Genomic DNA, 23,124 nt, shown 5'->3' with positions numbered 1-23,124 from the left:
GAGCTATCCCTCCCTCCCTCGTCTATGAGGTGCGTTGGCCCATGAAAAGGAATATAAATTCTAGTGCCCACTAGTGTATTGAGCATTGCGGGTAGATTACAGTGAGCAGCAGCCTCTAGGCTCTAGTGTTTCAAACAGCACTTCATTAACGCACACTAGGGAACTTTGTGTGTGCGCCAGCGGGGTCCACACAAGCCACTTAGGGTGCGTCTACACAGTGAGAAGCACCAAGTCTCAGAGGCCAGGTCAACAGACTTGGGCTCATGCTATGGTGCTAAAAACAGCTGTGTAGATATTGCAGCGCAGGTTGGAGCTCAGGCTCTGAAGCCCGTCTCCCTCCATCCTTTCAGCTCAAGCCTGAACATCTACATAGCTGTTCTGAGCACTGTTTAGACAAGTCCAAAATGTGCTGGAAAAGTTACTGAAGTATCTTTTATTCTCTAAATGTATTGCTTCTGCAGGTCCATGCTGGGAGACTGTACTCACTGTCACATGGTGAATGAATCCATTTCAAAGCAGTTAACTGTTGTGGGAGGGTGGGCATGTCCCAGCATTCCAGAACCAAGGATATAAAAGCCCCTATTCTGACAACTGTTCCTTCTCTGTCTGTCAGGCCGAGCAAACAGGAAACTCAATCCCTCTTTGTTTTGGGATCTGTGCTTGGACACTTGGTATACTGTCTGACTTAGAAGCAGTTTCTAGCAGTAAGGTTATAGTTAGAGGTTTGCATGTGGTTTTTTTAATTTTGCATTTGGACGTTTCCTGATAGTTAGCTTCTTTCTTCCATGGCAGATGGTTAAAGGTGTCAGGGTCCAAGATTTCTTGTCTTGACAAAATATCCCTGTGGAGGAAAGGATCCCAAACCCAATCATGTAATGACAGGAGGCTCTTCTGGATCTTAGCCTAAGAAGTCCCAGGATCTGATCAGGGAATGACCAGCCATGTTGTGCTGGGAGGCTCTTCTGGGTCTAAGCCCACCAGCAGAAGTTCTCTCACCTGTCAGTACAGGAGATCATAATGTCCTTTGCCCATGAGCAAAGCAGGCACTCCTCTATTAGTCTGGGGGTTTCTTGGTTCAACCTGATTCTACTCCTTAGGAGGACATCCTAAGAACAACGGGAAGCACAGGGGAAAACAAAAATAGGAGCCATTGCCATGTGGTAGGGAACTTAATTTCACAGTAGGCATCTGCAGAGGTAATTGTCATCAGTAATAATATTTAGATCTTGTATATGAAGGAGAATTAAACTTTATTGGAAACTAATCCTTTATCGATTGTATTCAAGCACAGAAAGCAAGCACATGGTTCACTGAGGTATCATTTTACTGCATATCAGGTTTTTTAAAAAATAATTGAGTTTAATGGTAATCACAATTTTTCTCCACACAATAATTTGAATTTGATAGCAAGGACTTTTAAAAAAAAATAAAACACGACAACCAATTTGTGGAATTCATTGTATAATTGTGATCGAGGAGGATTTAAATAAAAGGACTAGACGCTAGTTGACTAAAGAGATCTGTTACGATAGGATAAAAAAAATTTTTTTAAATGGAATATAAACTTTCTTGCAATGGGGCATAAGTCAACTACAAAAGACCGGTCTACACTACAAAGTTAGGTTGGCTTAAAATTAACTATGTTGTTCAGGGCTGTGAAAAATTTCATGCCTTGTGCAATGTAATTAAGCCAGCCTAAGTGTAGACACCACTAACAGAAGAATTCTTCGTCGAGCTACCTACCACCTCTCGGAGAGGTGAATTTACTACAACAATGGACAAACTCCTTCCATAGCTGTAGTATTAAGTGTCTACACTACAGTGCTACAGCAGCGCAGCCTCAGCTGTACCATTTTTAGTGTAGACATGTCCTAATTGACACGGGTTAGGAAGGAATTTCTCCTGTGAGCAGGTTATTACATAATTGTCCATTACAGGTTTTCTTGTACTTTCTTCTGAAACATCTAGCATTGTCCACCATCTGCGACAGGACACTGGACTAGACCACTGGTCTGATTGAGTACTGAAGTTTCTATGTACCTACAATATTTTGAGCTGTAATGGTATAACAATGATCTCACTGCATCCCTAATTTGTCAGTGCTACTGTTTTTAGGTCATTTTGTAAGAAGGGAGTTTACTTTAGTAACATTTTAGTCCCTGGATAATAAAATTAATATACGATTATGCACAATTCAGATCTCTGCAATAACTAGGGACAGTAGCGCAAGTTAAGGACAAAATGTCAGCTCTCATTTAGAATGGCTATGCTTTTGTTAGTTTAAAAACCTATTTAAAAACTATTTTATGGCAGTTCTTTGCAATGAATGTTCTTTGAAAGTGTCATTACCACTAGCTTTTGGGAAGTTTTCCTCAATATGTGGGGATCTAATTCTGCTCTCACATAAGCAACTCTCATTGCGTTTAACAAGCACCTAAAAGCAATATTTGGCCCTTTGTGGGTTTTGTTTGCTGTGTTTTACATACTGTAAAATGTCATGCATAGTTATGGAGCTATATACATTGAAAAAAAAATCATTGCCTTTGCTGGAAAGCTAAGTATAAGAATGGGCTGGTGTAAGAATAATCACTGAAGAAAACCTATGGGTGAAAAGTATGCCCTAGGATAAACCCAAGAGTACAGGAGAAAGTATATGCTGTGTACAGCTGGTCTTTTAGTGATCAAATAAAAATACTGGAAGCTTGGAATACTATATGGAGTCATTTAATGCTGGAGGTTGCCTAATGAGTTGCAGGTTTCATTGTATATAAGAGTCTACCCATCCAACAAACATTTGCAAGACCCCTTATCCCCCTTCCCCACGCCACTGTAAAACTGTCCTGATTGACTTTGCTTTTGGGAGGAAAAGGTTTTAGTCAATTACTATACTATATTAATTGTCAGCATTTTTTTTTAAAAAAAGGATACATTCTTTCATCACAAAGTTATTTTGCTCGTGGTGCTGCCACTTCCTTTCCAAATTTGTAAGCTGAAAACACAAAAAGAAAATGTTAAGAACAGCCACAAATGAAAACAGACACATACCCATTTATACGGAAAAAAAAAACCCCAAGTTGTCTTATCAATACCTCACATTCTATCAAACTGATAAGATTGTGGTTACAACACAAGAAAACTAGACGATAAATAATTGGGAAGGATTTTTTAAATATCCCATAATATATATGTATGTAAATGTACCCCTCACATAGCTACTGCTCTGCTGTTGGCACAAAAATGAAAATACTGAATATAACTGGTATGGAACATGAAAAACTGAATGATTATTTGAGATTGTCATCTCTGAACAATCATAAAAGCGTCACAGAAAAGATGAACCCGGGAGGAAGATATGAATTCTTATCTTTTCATATCACTGAAAGATGATGTTTGCAAAATCACCACTGATACAATATATCGCAACACTGTCTTGGACCCTACAGCAGTACAGAAAAAACTTCCTTATTTCCATAGCTGAGTTTCCTGTCTGATGCCAGAAGCTGTGATAAGAGCAGAGCTGTAGTGAGAAGATTGTAAGACTGTGGGTTATATGTTGGCACTTCTTCAATACTTTCAGCATCAACAGGAAGCTAATGTGGATATTATATTATATTCCTCACAATACAATTTTATAATATTAAATTGTTTTTCTGATGCTACTATTCAAGGTTTTTTGTTTCAAGGTATGTAGACCCTTTTAAAGGTATTTTTAAAAATAAAGGTTGAAAATCATCATTTTAAAACCAAATTTTAAAGGAAAGCCACCAATATCAATATGTTTGAGGTTGAAAATCATGCTGAATGATTGAAAATAGATGCTGTGTTAGAGCTTTCCCTACCCTGTACCAAAATTATCTTTATAATGAAAAAAAAATCTATCCATATACCACATCCTTTTTATCCCTAGTTCAAAGCAAACATGAATTCTGCTGTTTGTGTAAGTTATGAAAAAAGATATTTGTGATCAATTACATTCCACATCCACTATGGGTGCTGCTAAATGCAATATACCTAGTAAAGGCACCTGAATTTGAAATATTGTATAATAGAGATTGAAGCAAATGATCAGCACTTTTTTTTATATAGCTTCTTGTACAATGAACTCCACTTAGTAAAACACTTTTAAGGCCACTGTTTTCAATCTTATCAATGGTAAAGCTCTCAAGTCATATAAAGCCTGTCTACATTTCTGTGTGATTGATATATAAAAAGGATGTACGCTGTACATCAATAGCTATGCAGACTGGCAAAATGGCTAATCAGTCATCTTGGGATCTCACTTTTCTTCAAGCTAAGTTCCTTTGGAATATGATAATTACGTTGAAGGAGAAATTCTTATTGATGGAAGAGAACATAAGCATTCTTATATATAATGATGAAACAGAAGAGTTGCAGCTAATCAGAGTGCAGGGATGCTGTACAGTTACTGATGGCTGCACACTTTTATCCCAATTAAACAGCTGTCTGAACCCTGACTGGTTGTCAGTGGGCAAATTACATAATCAATATGGACGAGATCGGATAGCCTTACTCAACAGCACCCAGAGTAGTCCTATTAAAGTATTTCAGTTTGAATACTGCCCCGTGCTCTGACTAGTTGGCAGACACGAGACAAGAGTTTGTAGATTTGCATAATCACTGAATAGTTATTTCTACTTTATATATTCAACTCTCTCTATTCTAATTAGTTCATATATTCAGAATTTAAATTGTTTCCCAACAATAAAGGTGACACCTCAGATTCTCAATCCCTGAAGCTGAAGCAGAAAAATTTACATGAAAGTGAGGGAAAAAAACAAACAAACAACAACAAAAACGCGCACACACACACCAACCCCAAAACACAATAAGAATGTGGCTGGAAGAGAAATCAGTTCTCATCCTCTCTTTGTCTCTCCCTCTTTCTCTTAAAGCTGATCTGTTTTCCTCCTTCCTCCTATCTCTACAGTCAGTAAAGGACTTGTTGCCAAAATGATAATTTGTATATAGTATGTATATTGGAAGACTCCAAGTTGGTGGAGAGTTTAAAAGCCTCTTCCCTTCTGATCTACTTTTGAAACACAATGTAAATAAAAAAATGAATATGAAAGTTATTGTGGGGGAAAGAAACCTTGCTGGCCTGTAGGAAGGGGAAGGAAAAGCAAAAAAAGAAAAGTCAAGTACAGGAGTACTTGTGGCACCTTAGAGACTAACAAATTTATTTGAGCATAAGCTTTCGTCGGCTACAGCCCACTTCATCGGATGCACAGAATGGAACATATAGTAAGAAGATATATAAATGAAAACATGAAAAAGTGGCGTAAGAGGCTAATTAATTAAGATGAGCTATTATCAGCAGGAGAAAAAACACTTTTGTAGTGATAATCAAGTTAACAAGAAGGTGTGAGGATACTTAACATGGGGAAATAGATTCAATATGTGTAATGACCCAGTCACTCACAGTCTCTATTCAAACCCAAGTTAATGGTATCTAGTTTGCATATTAATTCAAGCTCAGCAGTTTCTCGTTGGAGTCTGTTTTTGAAGCTTTTCTGTTGCAAAATTGCCACCTTTAAGTCGGTTACTGAGTGGCCAGAGAGGCAGAAGTGTTCTCCTACCGGTTTTTGAATGTTATGATTCCTGCCGTCAGATTTGTGTCCATTTATTCTTTTGCGCAGAGACGGTCCAGTTTGGCCAACGTACATGGCAGAGGGGCATTGCTGGCACATATCACATTGGTAGATGTGCATGTGAACGAGCCCCTGATGGTGTGGCTAATGTGATTAGGTCCTATGATGGTGTCACTTGAATAAATACGTGGACAGAATTGGCATTGGACTTTGTTGCAAGGGTAGGTTCCTGGGTTACTGTTTTTGTTGTGTGGTTGCTGGAGAGTATTTGCTTCAGGCTGGGGGGCTGTCTGTAAGCAAGGACTGGTCTGTCTCCCAAGATCTGGGGGAGCGAGGGATCATTTTTCAGGATAGGTTGTAGATCTCTGATGATGGCTGGAGAGGTTTTAGTTGGGGGCTGAAGGAGAAAGCTAGTGGCGTTCTGTTATTTTCTTTGTTGGGCCTGTCCTGTAGTAGGTGATTTCTGGGTACTCTTCTGGCTCTGTCAATCTGTTTTTTCACTTCAGCAGGTGGGTATTGTAGTTTTAAGAATGCTTGATAGAGATCTTGTAGGTGTTTGTCTCTGTCTGAGGGATTGGAGCAAATACGGTTGTATCTTAGAGCTTGGCTGTAGACAATGGATCATGCGGTGTGTGTCCTGGATAGAAACTGGAGGCATGTAGGTGAGAGGGCTTATAAACTGCATTTCAAAGCAAAAAAATTACCTTTTGCCAGTTCGATTTCTGTAGTTTCTCCACTTTCATTTAAAAAACAACGTTTCATAAAAAAATTTTTGAATGGTTACGCTGATTGTTTAAAAGGTTCTTCTGAATATAGTAATAACCTTATTCTATTCTCCTCAACATTTGAGCTCATTCAGCCTAGGATACAGATATTAAATGGGAATGACCCTCAAGTGATAATGTTATGCCTGTGTTTATTAGGCTTTAAGTCAGAAGGCAACTACGATACAAGCTACAGATACAATATTGCACTGAAATACAGATCAGAAGAATCACAGGACTTTAAATAAACTAACATTGCATGTCTCTATTTTTCAGATTCCTCTGAAAAGGCAGGTCAAACCAAATAATACAAGAACACACCCCAAAAAGAAAAAGATGGGAAAATTTAAGAAATGCAAACAATTTTAATGCACAAGCCTTTTGTGTTTATAATCCTGGGTTCAAATTTGGTTTTAATTAAAATATTTTTAATCCTAAAGTCTTCAATCGGGCAAGACTATAATCTGAGAAAGAACCATAGGATTTGACCCAATATTTGTGCCAAATAAAAATTTCTGTTTGGAATGCAGGTGGAGAGGAATCTAGATCATTATCCTGTATCTGTGTTGGCTCTACAATGCTAACAGAAGAAAAAAGTAATAAAATTGTGAGTCTGACTACAGGTGAGGAGAACACCTATTGAGTAAAAAGAGGTTAAAAAAAAGCGCAGAGTAATGTTTCTGATCATCAGCACGTTTTAAATGTTGCCAACATACAAAACATAAAAGACATGTTCTCTGCCACAAAAGCTTACATTCTAATTATGCAGCCCACACAGTACAAATACATAAATGCAAAAGATGACCAGATGACAGTCTAGACTGTCCAAAGTACAGTTGTTTTATAGCATGAAGTACACGCTTCTTTCTCTTGTGGTTTGTCAATGAAAGACTACACAAGAGTAGCTGGTCGGAAGAGGGATTTTACTAAAGAGAGGTATAAACTGGTGGAGTTTCAACTCAGGTACAAACACAAGCTACATACTCATTACAAAATCAAAAATTCATCCTTCCTTAAATCTATTTTTATTAACTAAAAGATACTACATAAAACTGAGCCTTTGTCTTCTCCCTAGGCTAGAACACTCCTAGGATACTTGCTCTCAGAAACAGCATGTCCCATTATGGCTGATGGGGTTCATCCTTGGTACTGCTAAACAATTACAATGTTTATCCTAGGATCCTAAAAATATTTCTTAAGTGTGATTTAGTGTTTTTGCCTTTGGAGTACAATAAATTGTTCCAAAAGGTTGGTATTTTCTATAAGTTAAATAGGGGAGGATGCCCCTAACAAGAACTTTTATCTCCCCTCTCTAAATTGCTCAGTATTTTATAGGCTGGGGAAAACATATTGCCATGTTTTCCCCAGCCCAGGACTCTGCACCTGCCAGTCCAGCCCTGAGACAAACCAAGCCTGATCCTGAGCTCCTGCAGTAGCACCAGGAAGGCTGGAGAGGAAAAATGAGGACTTTGAACAAAACCAAAATGAGTATTTAACAAAGGATTTGCAAATTTTTGACATAAGACTGGTCTCAACAAGCTTGAAATCGTTGGCTTTCAATAGATTGATTGGGGGAGGGGGGTTTGTTAACATCCAGTTGAACAAACTAGAGGATTTGGGCATGGAATTCCAATATGCAGCTTTGAAAACTTACTCCAGAGTCTATGCATTCCTCTAAAAAACCCTAACTGATTCATTCAAATATAGTTTCATATATTTGAGAAACTCAAGACCTGCAATGAAACAACTGAACAGACACCTATTTTCAACTATACCTGGGAATGGGTCTCATTCTCCTCAAGTTGTGTCTTTAGTATTTCATACTCTGCATTCAGTTGTTCCATTATTTTCTTGAAGGCATCTCTACGTTTTACCAACCTTTCTTTCTCCTCGTGGAGTTTCTAGAGGAAGAAAAGCAAAATGGATCAAACTGGCCTTAAGGCATTGCACTTCCATTAAAACTGCCAATTCCTTTGAATCTAAGGATTTCTAATACACTCATCACCACAGTGATCTCCTACTCTCCCACAGGTATTCATTCAAATTTACTTTGGACTGGTGTTCCCAACTGTTCGACTGTTTTCAATTTAACTTTCCAGGAGCTACTTTCTTTTTCCACCCCCTAAACAAGAAGGTATTCAGAACTTGTTCTACAAATATCACAAAAACTACACCAATACTTAGCATGAGAAGTTGCATTTAATACCTGTGAACAAGATGTAGCGATTAAAATGCATACTTGGTGATGTGAAATGAGGCACAAATGTCCACAGTCTCTTTCGTATTAATTCTAGAAACGAGGTCATGACAGCATGGAATTATACTGAACAGAGCACTGGCCTGAAGCTCAGGAGACCTGGGCTCTATTCTTGATTCTGCCAATGGCCTGTTAAGTGAGTGGGGACTAGTCACTTCAACTCTTTGTGCCACAACTTCCCCATTTGTAAATTGGGGATAATGATACTAACCTCATTGGTAAAGCAATTTGAGATCTATTGATGAAAAGAGCTAAATAAGAGTTAGGTATTATTATTATTGTTATTACTATGTCAAATATAACGGTGAATTTTGTGTCATTTGCTTCAAGCCTTCAAACAAACAAATTACTTCCCAACACTGTTTTGAAAACAAAGATATAAACCAGATTCTGTCTGAACATAGCATGACAAATATCAGCCTTCGAATATTAATGGCTGAGTTCTGAACAAAAGCAATGTTGTTATTATTATTATTTGTATTGTGGTACCACCTAAGAGTCTCAGTCACGACCTAGGGCTCCATTGTGCTAGGTGCTGTACAGACACGGAACAGAAAGGTGTTCCCTTCCCAAAGAACTTACAATATAAGTAATCTAGGTAATGCTACCAGATACTGCTGTTATCACCTTTTTCTTCTCTTCTCCTGACGCTTTCAGAGCCGGCAAATTATTGTACATCTCCAAGTCCTTTGTCATCTGTTCAATTTTTATTTTGAGAGAAGCCTGTTCATCAACCATCTTACCCTCCAACAATTCCATTTTCTGCAGGTCCATTCGCAGTCTTTGACTATCTGGAACATAGGGAACAAATGTTATAAGCAACAGTAACTTTTCTTCATGATAGTATTAGCCAATGCACAAAGATTTAACTCTCAGTTTTCCATTACACAATGCGCCAGCCAAATCCTGCTTGCCTTATTCACATTGATACCAAGGGACTATTCATGAGAATAAAGTAATCAGGATGTGGCCCAACACACAGTGCCATTTGTCAAAAGATATTATACAATTATTACAGATACTGAAGACTAGAGAGTCTAAGTCTAAGGAAACACAGTGGTGATCTGGGATACTACAGTGTGGTAATTCCATTCTGCTTTTGTTAATATTTACTTCCTTGTCAATTTCAGGTTTCACTGTACCAGCACATTAGTACAAAATGTTGGTTGCAAACAATACAGGTGCCTGTTTATTTTTAAACTGTTTCCATTCAATTTTTTAAATCATATAAATATTTGTTTTCATTTTTGAAAGTGTCTTGTTTTTAGAATACTAAATTTAGGGTCAAATTGGCCCTGGACACTGGCTTTATAAATGAGGAACCATTCCAAAGCCTTAGAATAATAAAAATTGGTATATGTCACGGCTGAAAAGATCATAATGCACTGGAATACGGTGTTCAATTCTGATCATCACACCTCAAAAAGGATAAAACAGAATTAGAGGGGATTCAAATATAGGTGAGCAGAAGGATCAGAGCCATGGAAAAAAAGTCTCAAATGAAGAGAGATGTAAGGGACTGTTTACTTTAGAGAGGAGATGAATAAAAGGGGACATGACAATGGTATACAAAATAATGAATGGTGTAGAGAAGGTAGATTGGGAACTTGCTTAATCACATACTTAGCACTAAACGCTATAAATGATTATTAAAAACAACCTTTAAAACATGAACTGCTTACAATCTTTAGATGAAAATATCTGTAGAAGTAGTTTTGCATTTTCTTGAAATGGAAATGCGTATGTAAGATTTTTGCTTTTAATTAAAAATAAAACAGATACAGGACCAATTAAAATTCATTTTTGGTGGATAAAAGTAATCAAAAAACCGTAAAAACATTGGAAAAAGATTCCTGTAATGCAATATCAGTATGCTGATAATGCCGGAGTAGACAGCTAAGGAGTATTCCTATCCAAGCACACTTTCTAGAGAAAAAGGAAGAAACTGTTTGGAGAAGGTAAAGTTTATGCACTCACTCTCTCTCTCCACATACATACATACATACATATATATTTTCACACACACACACAAATAAATACTAAAAACTTCTCTATGGGAAAAGACAGGAAGAGGATGCAGCCCAGTTCCTTCTGATATGCCATTAAGTTGCAGAGTTTAGCAGGCAGTGTACACACAGTAGCAAAGTCTGAGACCAAAACTGCTTTGACCCAGGAAAATGTTTCTGAAAAACTATGCCATCAGCACATTTGTTTACTCTCTGTAGTTTTCTTTTTTGTTTTTTGAAAAAGGACTCTGCTGATGGCCTTTTATATCTTTGAGGAGGCAAGAAAATCTGGAAATCCACATTTTAATCCCAATGGAAGAATTTTGCAGACGACTGTACTATAATTCAAGGTTTGGGAAGCACTCCAACTGGGGGGGAACTGTACAATCATTATACTTTAAGAGAGTCCCTATTATGTTTATTATGGAACTTTTATTGTGGTTCCCAGTTCCAAGAATTTTCTTTATAAATAGTTTAAATTATTTGATTAAATTGTAGACTGTAAACTTTTTCAAGAAAGAAACTTTGTTTTCATACAATGTCCCTACAACATCTAGCACCTTTATGGTGTTACTGTAATGTAAAATAAAAACAATAAATATGTTTAGTTAAAATGCTCATAAGAAGAATATATTTCATATCTTGCCCATATAGTGCAAGGGCTAATTTTTCAAAATAGAACACCTACGTTGTGACTGCAAAATACGTATTTGCAAATAAATTTGTTACAAAATATCCAGAGGCACAGGGAAAACAGGCAACTAACTTCATATTTTGTGCACAGCAATTACTTCTTTGCAGATACAGTACATATTTTGCAGTCACAACACAAGCCTATTTTGAAAATTGGTACCAAGTACAGGCTGTAGTAGTCACCAAACAAAATGATTTATGATTATTGCAGCTTCCTTTCAGTAATAAAACAAGGAAAACCCTGCTCAATCAGTAATGATATTGGCAAAGGTTTAGATTATGACAATAGCACCACCACCATAAAACAGCACAAATAAAGAATTAAACAGAGATCTCTATCACTAAACCACAAGAAAAAAAAATCACCTCTGCTTTTAGAAAATATAGGCCTGATTCCTGCAAACTTTTACTCTCATGTCTAATGTTAATATAGTCTTAACTTTATGCATATGAATAGTCCCATTGAAGTCAACAGGAACATTTTTGTGTTTTAAGTTAACAATGTGCATGCTTGCAGAATCAGGTCCTGAGAATTTGATCGTGACGATTTACAAGGCAAGGTTGGACCATCTACATTACAGCTGCCAGGAATCCTCTTTGGGATATGTCTACACAGCAACTAGATACTTGCAGCTAGCCGAGTCAGCCTGAGCCCCGCAAGTCCGTGGGGCTGTTTCATTGCTGTGTAGACTTTTGTGCTTGGGCTGTAGCCAGGCTCTAGGACCCTGGCAGAGTGGGAGGGTCCCAGAGCTCAGGTTCCAGCCCAAGCCTGAAGTCTACACAGCAATGAAACATCCCCTCGAGCCTGAGTCGGCTAGCACAGGCCAGCTGCAGGTTTTTCTTCGCTGCATAAACATATCCTTAGAAAAGCACTAACAAAACATAGGTATAAGTGACATTATGGGGTCCATTTTCAAACTGATACATGGTAATTTCACTGCATGGCTCTCTACTACTTTCTATTAAATGTTATTTTAAAGTTTATGAAGAGCCTAGAGTTTGAGTCAGTTGCTAATAAATCAAAATAAATAAAGCAAACTCCTACTAATGCAATGGGAATTGCTATACACAATATTAAAATGTACTTTTAATATGTCCTAAACCAAGTAAGCAAGAAAATCAGTTATTGTTACTAGTCAGAGAAATAGTCTTCTTATGATGAATTATAAATAATTTGTGTTAGCACTAAGAAGAGCTATATAAAGGCACCAAAAGAAGATACATCCTTCAGTATTTGCACTGCCTCACACCCTAGCTACATGTTTTAGCATACATGGTATGCAAGATCACCAACCCTATACTCGTGTATTCTACGACTCTCATGTTCTTTTATTTTTAAAAAAGGAAGGAATATACGTACATATGCCTCACCTGTACTCAAATTTTTAGCAGTGCTCTGTGACTTTTGCATTTCATTTGATTTGAAAGTGAGGTCTTCCTGCATGATCTTCAACTCTTGATTGGTAACAGAGGAGATTTGTTTCATGCGATTGACATTCTGTTCATTTACAGAAATAAGGACAGTAAATTAGAACACTGGATATCTTTGCAGCTACGAGTGTTCACCGGACAGCAAGAAAAAAGCTCTGCTAATACATAACTTATGACTTAACTCTTTTACAACACTCTTGGACAAAATATTTTTAAATAGTTTGAGACCATTTAAATATAATGATTTTCTATTTCAGGTCTGCCAACCTGAACTGTGTCCCTTTTATAACTGATGTACTGATATACCATTGAGGATGAAGTATGGATGTTTAAATGACATTGCCTTAGATACTTCACTTGTGGTAGAGTCATTGTACTATAAAGTAAATCCCTACTTTATTTGTGATATTGCAGAAATTGTGAATCATACAATACTAGGCTTCTCCCACAATTTTGATTTTAATTAGCTTACTTTGTGTAGTCCACAGTTTAACATACATTCTGAGTATGCAATAAGTACCACATTAACATTCAATGCCTGTAAAATGTAAAAAGGCTAAAATGACTTGACTCCATTTCGACAGCAGTTGTGTTAAGACTTTTAGTCTTCTGAATTTTATATTGTACCGGCCACTTTTTTTTTTTTTTTTTAAGGAATGTAATATAGTTGCAGCAAAATGTCTGGTTCTCAAAAACATTAGCAGGCATAACATAATATTGTTCCAGCAAATTCTTCTTAAACAAATAGCTTTACTCTGGCTTTTCCAAATTATGGCTATTAATAAAGGTCAATTATTACTTTTCCACTATTTTCCAGCCACAATTATTTGAAGATCATCCCGTGATTCAAGTAGGGTCTTAACTACAAGGAAAATTGCATTCCCCTGTGTCATGGGATTTGCAGCACATCAACTCTTAAGCAACCTTTCTAGTAAAATAATTTGAAGTTATGGGGCACCATATTGAAGAACAGTATCAAGGAGCTGTTAAAATGCTATTTATTTAAAATAATACTTGGCTAAAAGATGCCTATGACAATCCTCTACAAATAGTTCAAGGGAATCAAAATCAAAGAAATGAAGAGTTGTTTTGGTAAGACTTGGCAAAAAAAAAAAAATACTGATAATGGGGAAATTCTAGCTGGACACCAGGAGCATATATCATTTAGAAACTATGCTGAGGGGAACTCTAGAAATACTTTTAATCGGTTAGGTAGAAGAAATTTCCTAAAAACAACATAAATCAGAATATGGAAAATAATCTAAGGGAGATGACTGAATCCTCCCCTTCATTTATAACATTCAGACTTGGTCTAGATAAACTAGCAAACAATGACATTTCTTAGTTTTAGTATTCTTGTATGTTTCATACTGATGGATTATAGTAATGCCTTTTCATTTGGTCACAAATATCATCTGATTTTATTAATAATAAAAGTTCCTCAAAACAGTGACAGAGAATACAACAATAATTAAATAAATTCTACTTTGTTACAATAACACATGGTATCAGTTTACTGTTTGGAAGATAATTACACCAATAATTGGGCTGAATAGTATTTAATCACCACTGTTCTATTTAATTTGCTCAGTGACTTTTATGAGGCTATGACTGCCTAATTTATCAGAGACAGAGAAAGGCACTTACCCTACTTGAGTGCTCTAACAGTACAACAATGTTGGCCTCTATCTGTGCCTTCCGTTCCAGTTCCTGCGTCTTCATCTCTTCAAAAGTCTCAAGAAAGTCTACGGATTAAAAACAACAAGATAAGGGAGGCTGCTGCTGTTTACATAAACATTCTGGGTTCTCCATTATAACTGTACTTACTCTGAATTCAACAGCAAATATAGAAATACCTCACTGTAGTTTTACAAAATTGTATAACACCTAAGATTTAAATATACTTCAATTTAAATAAAATACTCTATCAAGTAATTTCATGCTTACTAAATGTTGGGGTCTGAGAAGTTTTGTGGTTTTATTTTTTTAATTTTACTATTTACCATTTTGTTAAAATTTTAAATATGGGAACAAGTGAGAAATAATCACATTTTTAAAATAAAATCAAGTACAGCTTGCTTATTTAAGACATTTATTTGCTGAGTTAAGTGGAAGAGATTTTTTTCCCAGTTCCATTTTTTTAGAATGATGCCATATCAATGCATGTTTTTGGCATTTTTGGTATTTATAGGATTGTTCACTCAAGATGTATGCGTCTGGGTATCAGTCTATAAAATTAAAGAGGAACAACACAAGGATGACAACAGAAGGGTGGAAACTGAGACAACACAAATAACTTTAGAGACTCTCCATTATAATATTTACCAATCCATTTAAATTTATTTCTGAAAAGCAAACTCATTAGCTTTCTCTTCAACATATTACAAGTCTAGCACTTAGACAATGCAGTGAAAGCTCACTCGAAAAGCCTTAAGGAGAGACAGAGTACTAAAAGCCTTTTCTTTAAGTCTCCTTAATTGCCATTTAACTCCCCTACAGCTATTTCAGAACACAGGAGCAAAATTCTTCCTTGTCCACTGCTCAGAGCATGTTGTGCCCCTCATCAAGACCCTTCTGTGCCTCTCATGTCTTTCCCATCAAATTTAATTTAATACAGAGACTGAGTCAGTTAGACAGACAAAGGAAACTTGAGGCAGAAGAAAGGAACAAAGAGGCATGCTTTTGTAGTAGAGGGGACCTTTTCCCACTGAGATCCAACCAGGATTTGGAGCTAAAGGATAGTGACTGCAGGGGTCAGCTAGACAGACTTCATGTTTTGAAGGAGAAGCCATAAGCTACAAGAGGAGAACCCTTGACCCCCTAGGGGACTCTGGAAAAAATCCCAAAGAATGCTCAAGAGAGGTGAGGAAACTGAGGCAGGGAATGGTGTATAGGTGTTTGATTGATTTTTGTGCTATCTAAAATAAAGAGTAATTATGTTGGATCCCTTTGCAAAGCCTGTGTCCGTTTGCTTGAACTATCACTGATCCCTGAAGAGGTAAAACGTAGCCCAGAGCATCCGCAAGTTTGGAGCTCTGGGAAAGTGTGCGCTTAAGCAACAGAGGAATATTGGGGAGCTCACATTAGTTTCATGGCCTAGGCAGCTGGATTGTGGGGCCTCAACTGTTAGAAGAAAGGGTGTTAGAAAGCGAATCTGAAACCTGTAAGTGTGCCTAGAAACCCAGAGACAGTGCCTGGACTTTGCTCAGACTCAGGAAAGCTTATAAGCATGTGTGTCCAGGCATGTTACATATCAGAGAAAAGAAGACTAAAGTATTACTTTCTAGATTTTGAGCCAAAGAAGATGGGTAAATGTAAATTAAGGATATCAGACAGGAATCCCTTCTGCCCCACAAAATCCCCACAAATATTTTCTCTCCACAATTTTAGAAAGAGAGTTGAAACTTCTAAAACATTGAGTTGGCTCAACAACAGAGGGAATGGAAAAATGGGAATTATGAAATAAACTTACCTTTAGAAAGAAACATTTTAAATGTGTTCCTAGAGATCATTACAACAGAAAGATGTATACAGTAAACCTTTTCCGTACTAATTCTATAAAGGAACAAAATCTGAGGCATCAGTGGATGTCCATATATATCTGATATAAATATTTTGACTCAAGTTTTGGATTTAGCAGAGAATTATTACCCCAAACCTAATAGAGATTCACAAGACGACCACTTTTTCAACCTAACAGAAAGTGCTTTCTCCTAAAAGTTAAAAAAAAATCTAACATGCTATATACTACTCTCCCTCTTCTCATTCTAAACGCTCCTTAAACAAATTTTTCTTTTGGCAAAGTCTATATATACACCCATCTCACCAACACTGCCTCCTTTCATACAAACTGGTTTTCTACATGGCACGTGTCTAAATCTGTTGGTAAGCTCTTGGAAGTTCCTGGTTTGGGCTTTATAAAGAGCCATATATATTTATAATGTATCCTATTGTTAGAATGTTTATAGAGCCTTTTAAAATATATTTTTGCCCTAAATGTTTTGCACCCTGACTTCACCTCTGCTGAGGCTTCTATGTCACAAGACCTCATTGGTAAGTCAGAAAGCTTTAGTAGTACGTATCTTAGATAAATAAGTCAAAATGTCCTGAAGGTGTAGTTTCTGATTCTCAGAGTAAACTCAAAGTTTGGCTCGTATTCAGAACACCGGGTGGGCACTCCATGGCATTATTTAACTTTCATTTTAGCACATTTTTAAAAAATCATTTTATTTTAGCTTTTATCTTGTAAAAAACGTGTTCCTGAAATCTTTAACGCCAGATGATGAGCCAGGAAAGGTGCTCCAATCATATGTAAATTTGCAGTATCAGTTACCTTGTGCTGAGGCATCTCTGAATCAGGTAACAGGGTCTTAAGACAAGTGGTCAGCAGGTCAGCAGTTTTGGGGTTCAAATAAATTGTTACAATCCAAAAAGGCTTTGACAATCCAAAGAGCCTTGTGCTTTGGCAGTTCAGGAGTCTAATCTATATTAAACAACTTACTGTCCATGCTTTCCTCTCTCTTCTTCAGCTCCTTGTATTTCAGATTTTTCTCCCCTACAAGAGACATAATATTGATTTACCTCCAAAACACCAACTGCTCCGAACTCTACATTATGTTCTTTATACGTCTTTTTTTATTAACTCAATCCTGTAGCCCTTAGGTAGATTAACTTTGACTATCTAAAACGTGAATTCTGCATACTTAAGCACAAAAGGATTGGACTGTATGTTATTTACATGTCTCACTATAATCATTGTCAATCAACAGCAAATTATACACATTTTCAAAAAAGGGAATCAGCGTAACAATATGTCGTCATGTAATCTTCAGGGTTTTTTTTTTTTTTTTTTTTTTTAACTATACGTAGTGGGATAGAGGTCAAATGCCTCAGAATTTGACAGTGCCCCAAATATTTTTTTAAAGTTGTATTAGTTGGCAGATTTTTTTTTAAATTAAGGGCCAATACATTTTAGAATATTAGTCTGTTTCACTTTTTAGTGTTGGAAAAATCACATTTGTGCATTTAGGCCATGTCGTTGACTGGTAAACTAAGTCATTCTGCAAGTCTTTTTAAGATTTGGGAAGTGATGCCAGTTTCTCTGGCTTTCAGCAAGCAAGATTACTTTGTGATGTGCTTTCTGGATATTAATAAGGTAGCAATCTTCAATAAAATAAGATAAAACAAAAAAACACGCACCATCTTTATTGTCATGCATTAGGATGGTCTTAAATAACTAACTCATGGTTCTGCTTCATCCCTAATTTGGGTTTCAGCTGCCTTAGTCACAGGCACGAATATGAATATCCAGTAGAAAACATAATATAAACATTTAGCTTTCTACAGCATAACAATTTACTGGTGGTGGTGGGGAAAACTATGTTAAGACAAGATTAAGCTGAGAATTTGAATACATAAGTGAGGAAATGTTCCCTTCCTGACAAATTTGTGTACATTAACAAACTTTATTTTTTAAAAATATTTTAAACATGCTCTAGACTATATAAATGTTTATTCAGAGGGTCAAATTGTAATTTTCACCATTAACCTGTGCATGGGAGCAAGAAAGCATTGCTTGCATTCACTACGCATGTCACAAGTAGCCACACAGGAGGGGAAGTAGCTTTTATGGAGCTGACTTCTCTTGCTCAAGTAGGCTCGGTAAACAAGCAAGTAATGCGGAGCTTTGGCTCCACACTCAATGTGCCAGTCACAATAGCTGTGCGGGCAATAATTCAAATAAACAAACAACAACAACAGCAGCAGCAGAGTTTAGGGCTGGTGCAGATTACTCTCCCTGCTGGAGGAAGGGGAAATTGGAGATCAGATTGTGACGCTGAATCATAATCTAGTTACCAGTCAAAAAGAACAGGAGGACTTGTGGCACCTTAGAGACTAACAAATTTATTTGAGCATAAGCTTTCGTGGGCTACAGCCCACTTCATCGGATGCGTGCAGTGGAAAATACAGTAGGATGATTTTATATACACAGAGAACATGAAACAATGGGTGTTATAATACACACTATAATGAGAGTGATCAGTTAAGGTGAGCTATCACCAGCAGGAGAGAAAAAAAAAAAACCAACCAACACCCTTTGTAGTGATAATTAAGATGGGCAGTTGACAAGAATGTGTGAGGAACAGTAGGGGGGGAAAATAAACATGGGGAAATAGTTTTACTTTGTGTAATGACACATCCACTCCCAGTCTTTATTCAAGCCTAATTTAATGGTGTCTAGTTTGCAAGTTAATTCCAATTCAGCAGTCTCTCGTTGGAGTCTGTTTTTGAAGGTTTTTTGTTGTAATATTGCAACTTTTAGGTCTGTAATTGAGTGACCAGAGAGATTTAAGTGTTCTCCGACTGGTTTTTGAATGTTATAATTCTTGACGTCTGATTTGTGTCCATTTATTCTTTTGCGTAGAGACGGTCCAGTTTGGCCAATGTACATGGCAGAGGGGCATTGTGGCACATATCACATTGGTAGATGTGCATGTGAATGAGCCTCTGATAGTGTGGCTGATGTAATTAGGCCTTATGATGGTGTCTCCTGAATAGATCTGTGGGCACAGTTGGCAAGGGGCTTTGTTGCAAGGACAGGTTCCTGGGTCAGTGGTTCTGTTGTGTGGTTGCTGGTGAGTATTTACTTCAGGTTGGGGGGCTGTCTGTAAGCAAGGACTGGCCTGTCTTAAGTGATGGGTCATCCTTTAGGATAGGTTGTAGATCCTTGATGATGCGCTGGAGAGGTTTTAGTTGGGGGCTGAAGATGACTGCTAGTGGCGTTCTGTTACTTTCTTTGTTGGGCCTGTCCTGTAGTAGGTAACTTCTGGGTACTCTTCTGGCTCTGTCAATCTGTTTCTTCACTTCAGCAGGTGGGTATTGTAGTTGTAAGAACGCTTGATAGAGTTCTTGCAGGTGTTTGTCCCTGTCTGAGGGGTTGGAGCAAATGCGGTTGTATCGTAGAGCTTGGCTATAGACAATGGATCGTGTGGTGTGATCTGGGTGAAAGCTGGAGGTATGTAGGTAAGCATAGCGGTCAGTAGGTTTCCGGTATAGGGTGGTGTTTATGTGACCATCGCTTATTAGCACTGTAGTGTCCAGGAAGTGGATCTCTTGTGTGATCTCTGGTCCAGGCTGAGGTTGATGGTGGGATGGAAATTGTTGAAATCATGGTGGAATTCCTCAAGGGCTTCTTTTCCATGGGTCCAGATGATGAAGATGTCATCAATGTAGCGCAAGTAGAGTAGGGGCATTAGGGGACGAGAGCTGAGGAAGCATTGTTCTATGTCAGCCATAAAAATGTTGGCATACTGTGGGGCCATGTGGGTACCCATAGCAGTGCTGCTGATTTGAAGGTATACATTGTCCCCAAATGTGAAATAGTTGTGCGTGAGGACAAAGTTAAAAAGTTCAGCCACCAGGTGAACAATGTTTTTTTTTTTGCGGATACAGACTAACACGGCTGCTACTCTGAAACTAGTTACCAGTCTGTTCTTAAAGTAGTCCAGCTATGCGCTTCCCTTCATTCAGGGCTTGTGGCAAGCCATAATTTAGTCCAAAGTGAACAGGGTTTAGGTATCACAATTCACTTCAGCATGGGAACAAAATGTAAAGAAAATTTGTTTAAAATAATGCTAAGATAAGACCGTTAGAATGTTTTTAACAGCAACAGTATCAGTACATATACCATGATGCCCTTAACTCAAGCCACCTTTGTACTAAATACTGGGTTACAAGAAGTCTTCAATTAAGGAGTCTTAGAACAGGGACAGACTCTTACTATATATGCTGCAAAATTTCAAGAAGATGGCACAAGTTCATCATGTTGTGGCAGCCTTAACTTAATAAGTGCCTGGTTTGAAATTCAGTCTTATCACTAATTTCAGCATATGCCCGAGCATTTAAAACGCACAGAAGGAAAGGAAAAGCTGGATATAGATTTAACTGAGCAAGCACATTTTCCCCCAGATCTTTTACATCTACATCCTCTCTGCTTTCCTTTTTATCTAGTGCATATAAACAATAAGCATAACCAGTGGCCTCTGAGGGACAGTGATTTTGCTTGAGTTTCCTTGCAGCTGTGGCCTTGTTTCTTGCTGACTCTCCCTTTCATGATACAGGGTAAATTAGCAGCATGAAGTCCATTCCACTTGCAAGAAGACTGTGCATCACTCTACATGGTTAGCACGTTAAGGCTCACTGTAAGCAATCTAAAAGAGTTTAAAGAATTATAGCACTAGTTCTAAAATGTCCATAGTGTATAAATGAGTTTAGCTCAAAAGTTTGAATTATTTTACCAACAACATACTTTAAATATTCCGTACATTTAATACATTCCATACATCTGATTTATTAGGCATTTGTGTCTGGTCATTTAAATGTCATTGCCAACTTACAAGTCACATATTGTAAGTGGACTTTTTTTTTTTTTAAACCTATATTATTTTAGATTATTAGAAGTTAAAATTTTAAAAATCCTAATTACTTGCTTCTCTGCTTGGACAATAAAAATCAATGAAGTCAGTTTTAGTTTTGTTTACAACAGTCACTGTTACTTTTATGTTTTTAGTGGTGAAATATTTGGATTTCAAATGCTATAAAGGAATTTTTAGTTGTATAAAATCAATAGTTTTCATTTGACATTTTCATTTTATTTTTTTGAAACGTTGCTATTGAACTGAGGCTTTATAAAAAACTTATTTATATAAAATTTAAATTTGGGGCCAAATAGAAGTTAACGTCGTTCCAGTGCAATAACAGAAGTACATTGGAAAAAATTACATCCTAACCTTTAATAATATTATTTGCTCTACATTCTTCCTATTGCATTTGAATCAGTTTACGAAGTGCTCTAATTCACTACTGAGCAATTCTTCCATAAACTTCACCCACCTCTGGACAGCACTGCTTTACATTTCAAATTCATTGTAGGTCCTACTAAATGCCTCTAATAAGAGGCTTTTATAAGAAGCACCTTGGCTGTCAACATTCACACAAGAAATGGGCAGGAGAAGCCAGATGCAGTCCAGAGTACAGTGAGAATGACTATTTCACCTACTGTTTTGGAAATTTCTTTTTGTGCTATCCAGCTGCTGTTCATGTTAACATTAAAAATTTGGCCCTGATTCACCGAAGAATTTAAGCATGTGTTTAAGTTCATGCTTATTCAGCAAAGCACATATGCATGTGCTTAACTTCAAGTGCTATAAGCCTTTAGTCTACCTTGTAAAAGTGTGGGTGACAAAAGATTCAAATGAGTATAACTTACGGACAAGGACGAGGTTAAGCACAGATTATGAGGACAAGTTATGTAATCACTACTTTCACAGTCAAAAATACAATAGTCATGCAGTGATGTTTTAAACAGAAAAAAAGCTGATGAGGGAAAAAATACAGAAAATAAATTTTATGGGGCAGATTCTCAGCTGGCGTAAACTGTTGTATCTCCATGGAGCTATGGCAATTTAGACCAGGTGGGCTCTGTCCCCATAGTGCACGAACAAGGTCAGTGCCCAATACATTCCTGATTCAATCTAGACTGTAGGAAACATTACTGGCTATCAGATAATTATACAAGGTAGTCTCATTCAGCATGTAATACTTATCTTCTACTGATCAGTCCAGATATTAGGGTACCAAAAGTTCTACTAAATGTACTTCATACACTTCTTTTAAATAAAGGCCTTTAGAAAACAAATGACGGCAGCAGAGCAAGTGCAATGGAGGACTAGCAACAAAGGACTGGTTGCTATGCAGTTGTTGCTAAACTATAAAACTAAGAAGCAATTCACTTCTTACCTTCTACACTCATCCAAGGATACAAAGATAACAGTGTTGGAAACCAAATGAAAAGAAAAATAAAAGCAAAATAGTAAAGCTCTTACTGCTATCTGGAAAAGGGAAATAATAATAAAAAATGTTTTCAATAACAAGCTGTTAGTCTGGGAAACAATGAAAACGCTACATTTCAGTAATAAGAAATGAAATGTATAAGAGATGGAGAAGAGAAACAGTAAGCATTATGCAATTGTTTAAGCTAAGCTCAACATCAGTACAATTGTCATTTCAAAGAAACTAGAGGTCAGATTGTGTGCTGAGCCTCCTCTCAAGAGGAAAAAATACTCAGGAGAGTGTGACAAGATGGCCGATGTTAGTCTGGTGGGTCCTACACTTTTCTTGGCAGGGAGCTAAGATGCCACCCCTTGCCCCTGTTCTTGGGACATCGATGGCCCCGCTAGTGGCCCAGGAAGGTGGTAAAGGAGGGAAGTGGGAGAGGAGTCTGGGTTTGCTCCTCACTCTGAGCCCCAGCCCCTCTCAACCCCTGCGGGTTCTTAGCCTCTTCCCCCTTGGGTGGGGTACCTGCA

At 37.3% G+C, this 23,124-nt stretch overlaps 1 protein-coding gene across 6 annotated transcripts in view; it reads right to left on the bottom strand.

Moving 5' to 3' along the window:
- Window positions 1-23,124, bottom strand: part of IFT74 (intraflagellar transport 74) — a 64,565-nt gene that overhangs the window by 4,086 nt on the left and 37,355 nt on the right. For 4 of the 6 annotated variants that reach the window (XR_012159120.1, XM_073345555.1, XM_073345556.1 and 1 more), the window contains exons 14-19: window positions 17,262-17,315; window positions 14,408-14,505; window positions 12,701-12,827; window positions 9,258-9,421; window positions 8,149-8,274; window positions 2,929-2,989 (exon numbers count right to left, since the gene is read on the bottom strand). Coding sequence is in view for 5 of the 6 variants with exons in the window: in XM_073345555.1 (XP_073201656.1) it covers window positions 2,929-2,989; window positions 8,149-8,274; window positions 9,258-9,421; window positions 12,701-12,827; window positions 14,408-14,505; window positions 17,262-17,315 (630 nt within the window). In the remaining variant the exon portion in view is untranslated. Of the gene's footprint in view, window positions 1-2,928; window positions 2,990-8,148; window positions 8,275-9,257; window positions 9,422-12,700; window positions 12,828-14,407; window positions 14,506-17,261; window positions 17,316-23,124 lie in introns of those variants that run through there. The other 2 variants (XM_073345557.1, XM_073345558.1) reach the window with 2 other exon arrangements.

This window comes from Lepidochelys kempii, chromosome 5 (assembly GCF_965140265.1).
Source record: "Lepidochelys kempii isolate rLepKem1 chromosome 5, rLepKem1.hap2, whole genome shotgun sequence".
In the NCBI taxonomy this organism is placed as follows: domain Eukaryota; kingdom Metazoa; phylum Chordata; order Testudines; family Cheloniidae; genus Lepidochelys; species Lepidochelys kempii.
This window is presented reverse-complemented; position numbering and strand designations above follow the sequence as displayed.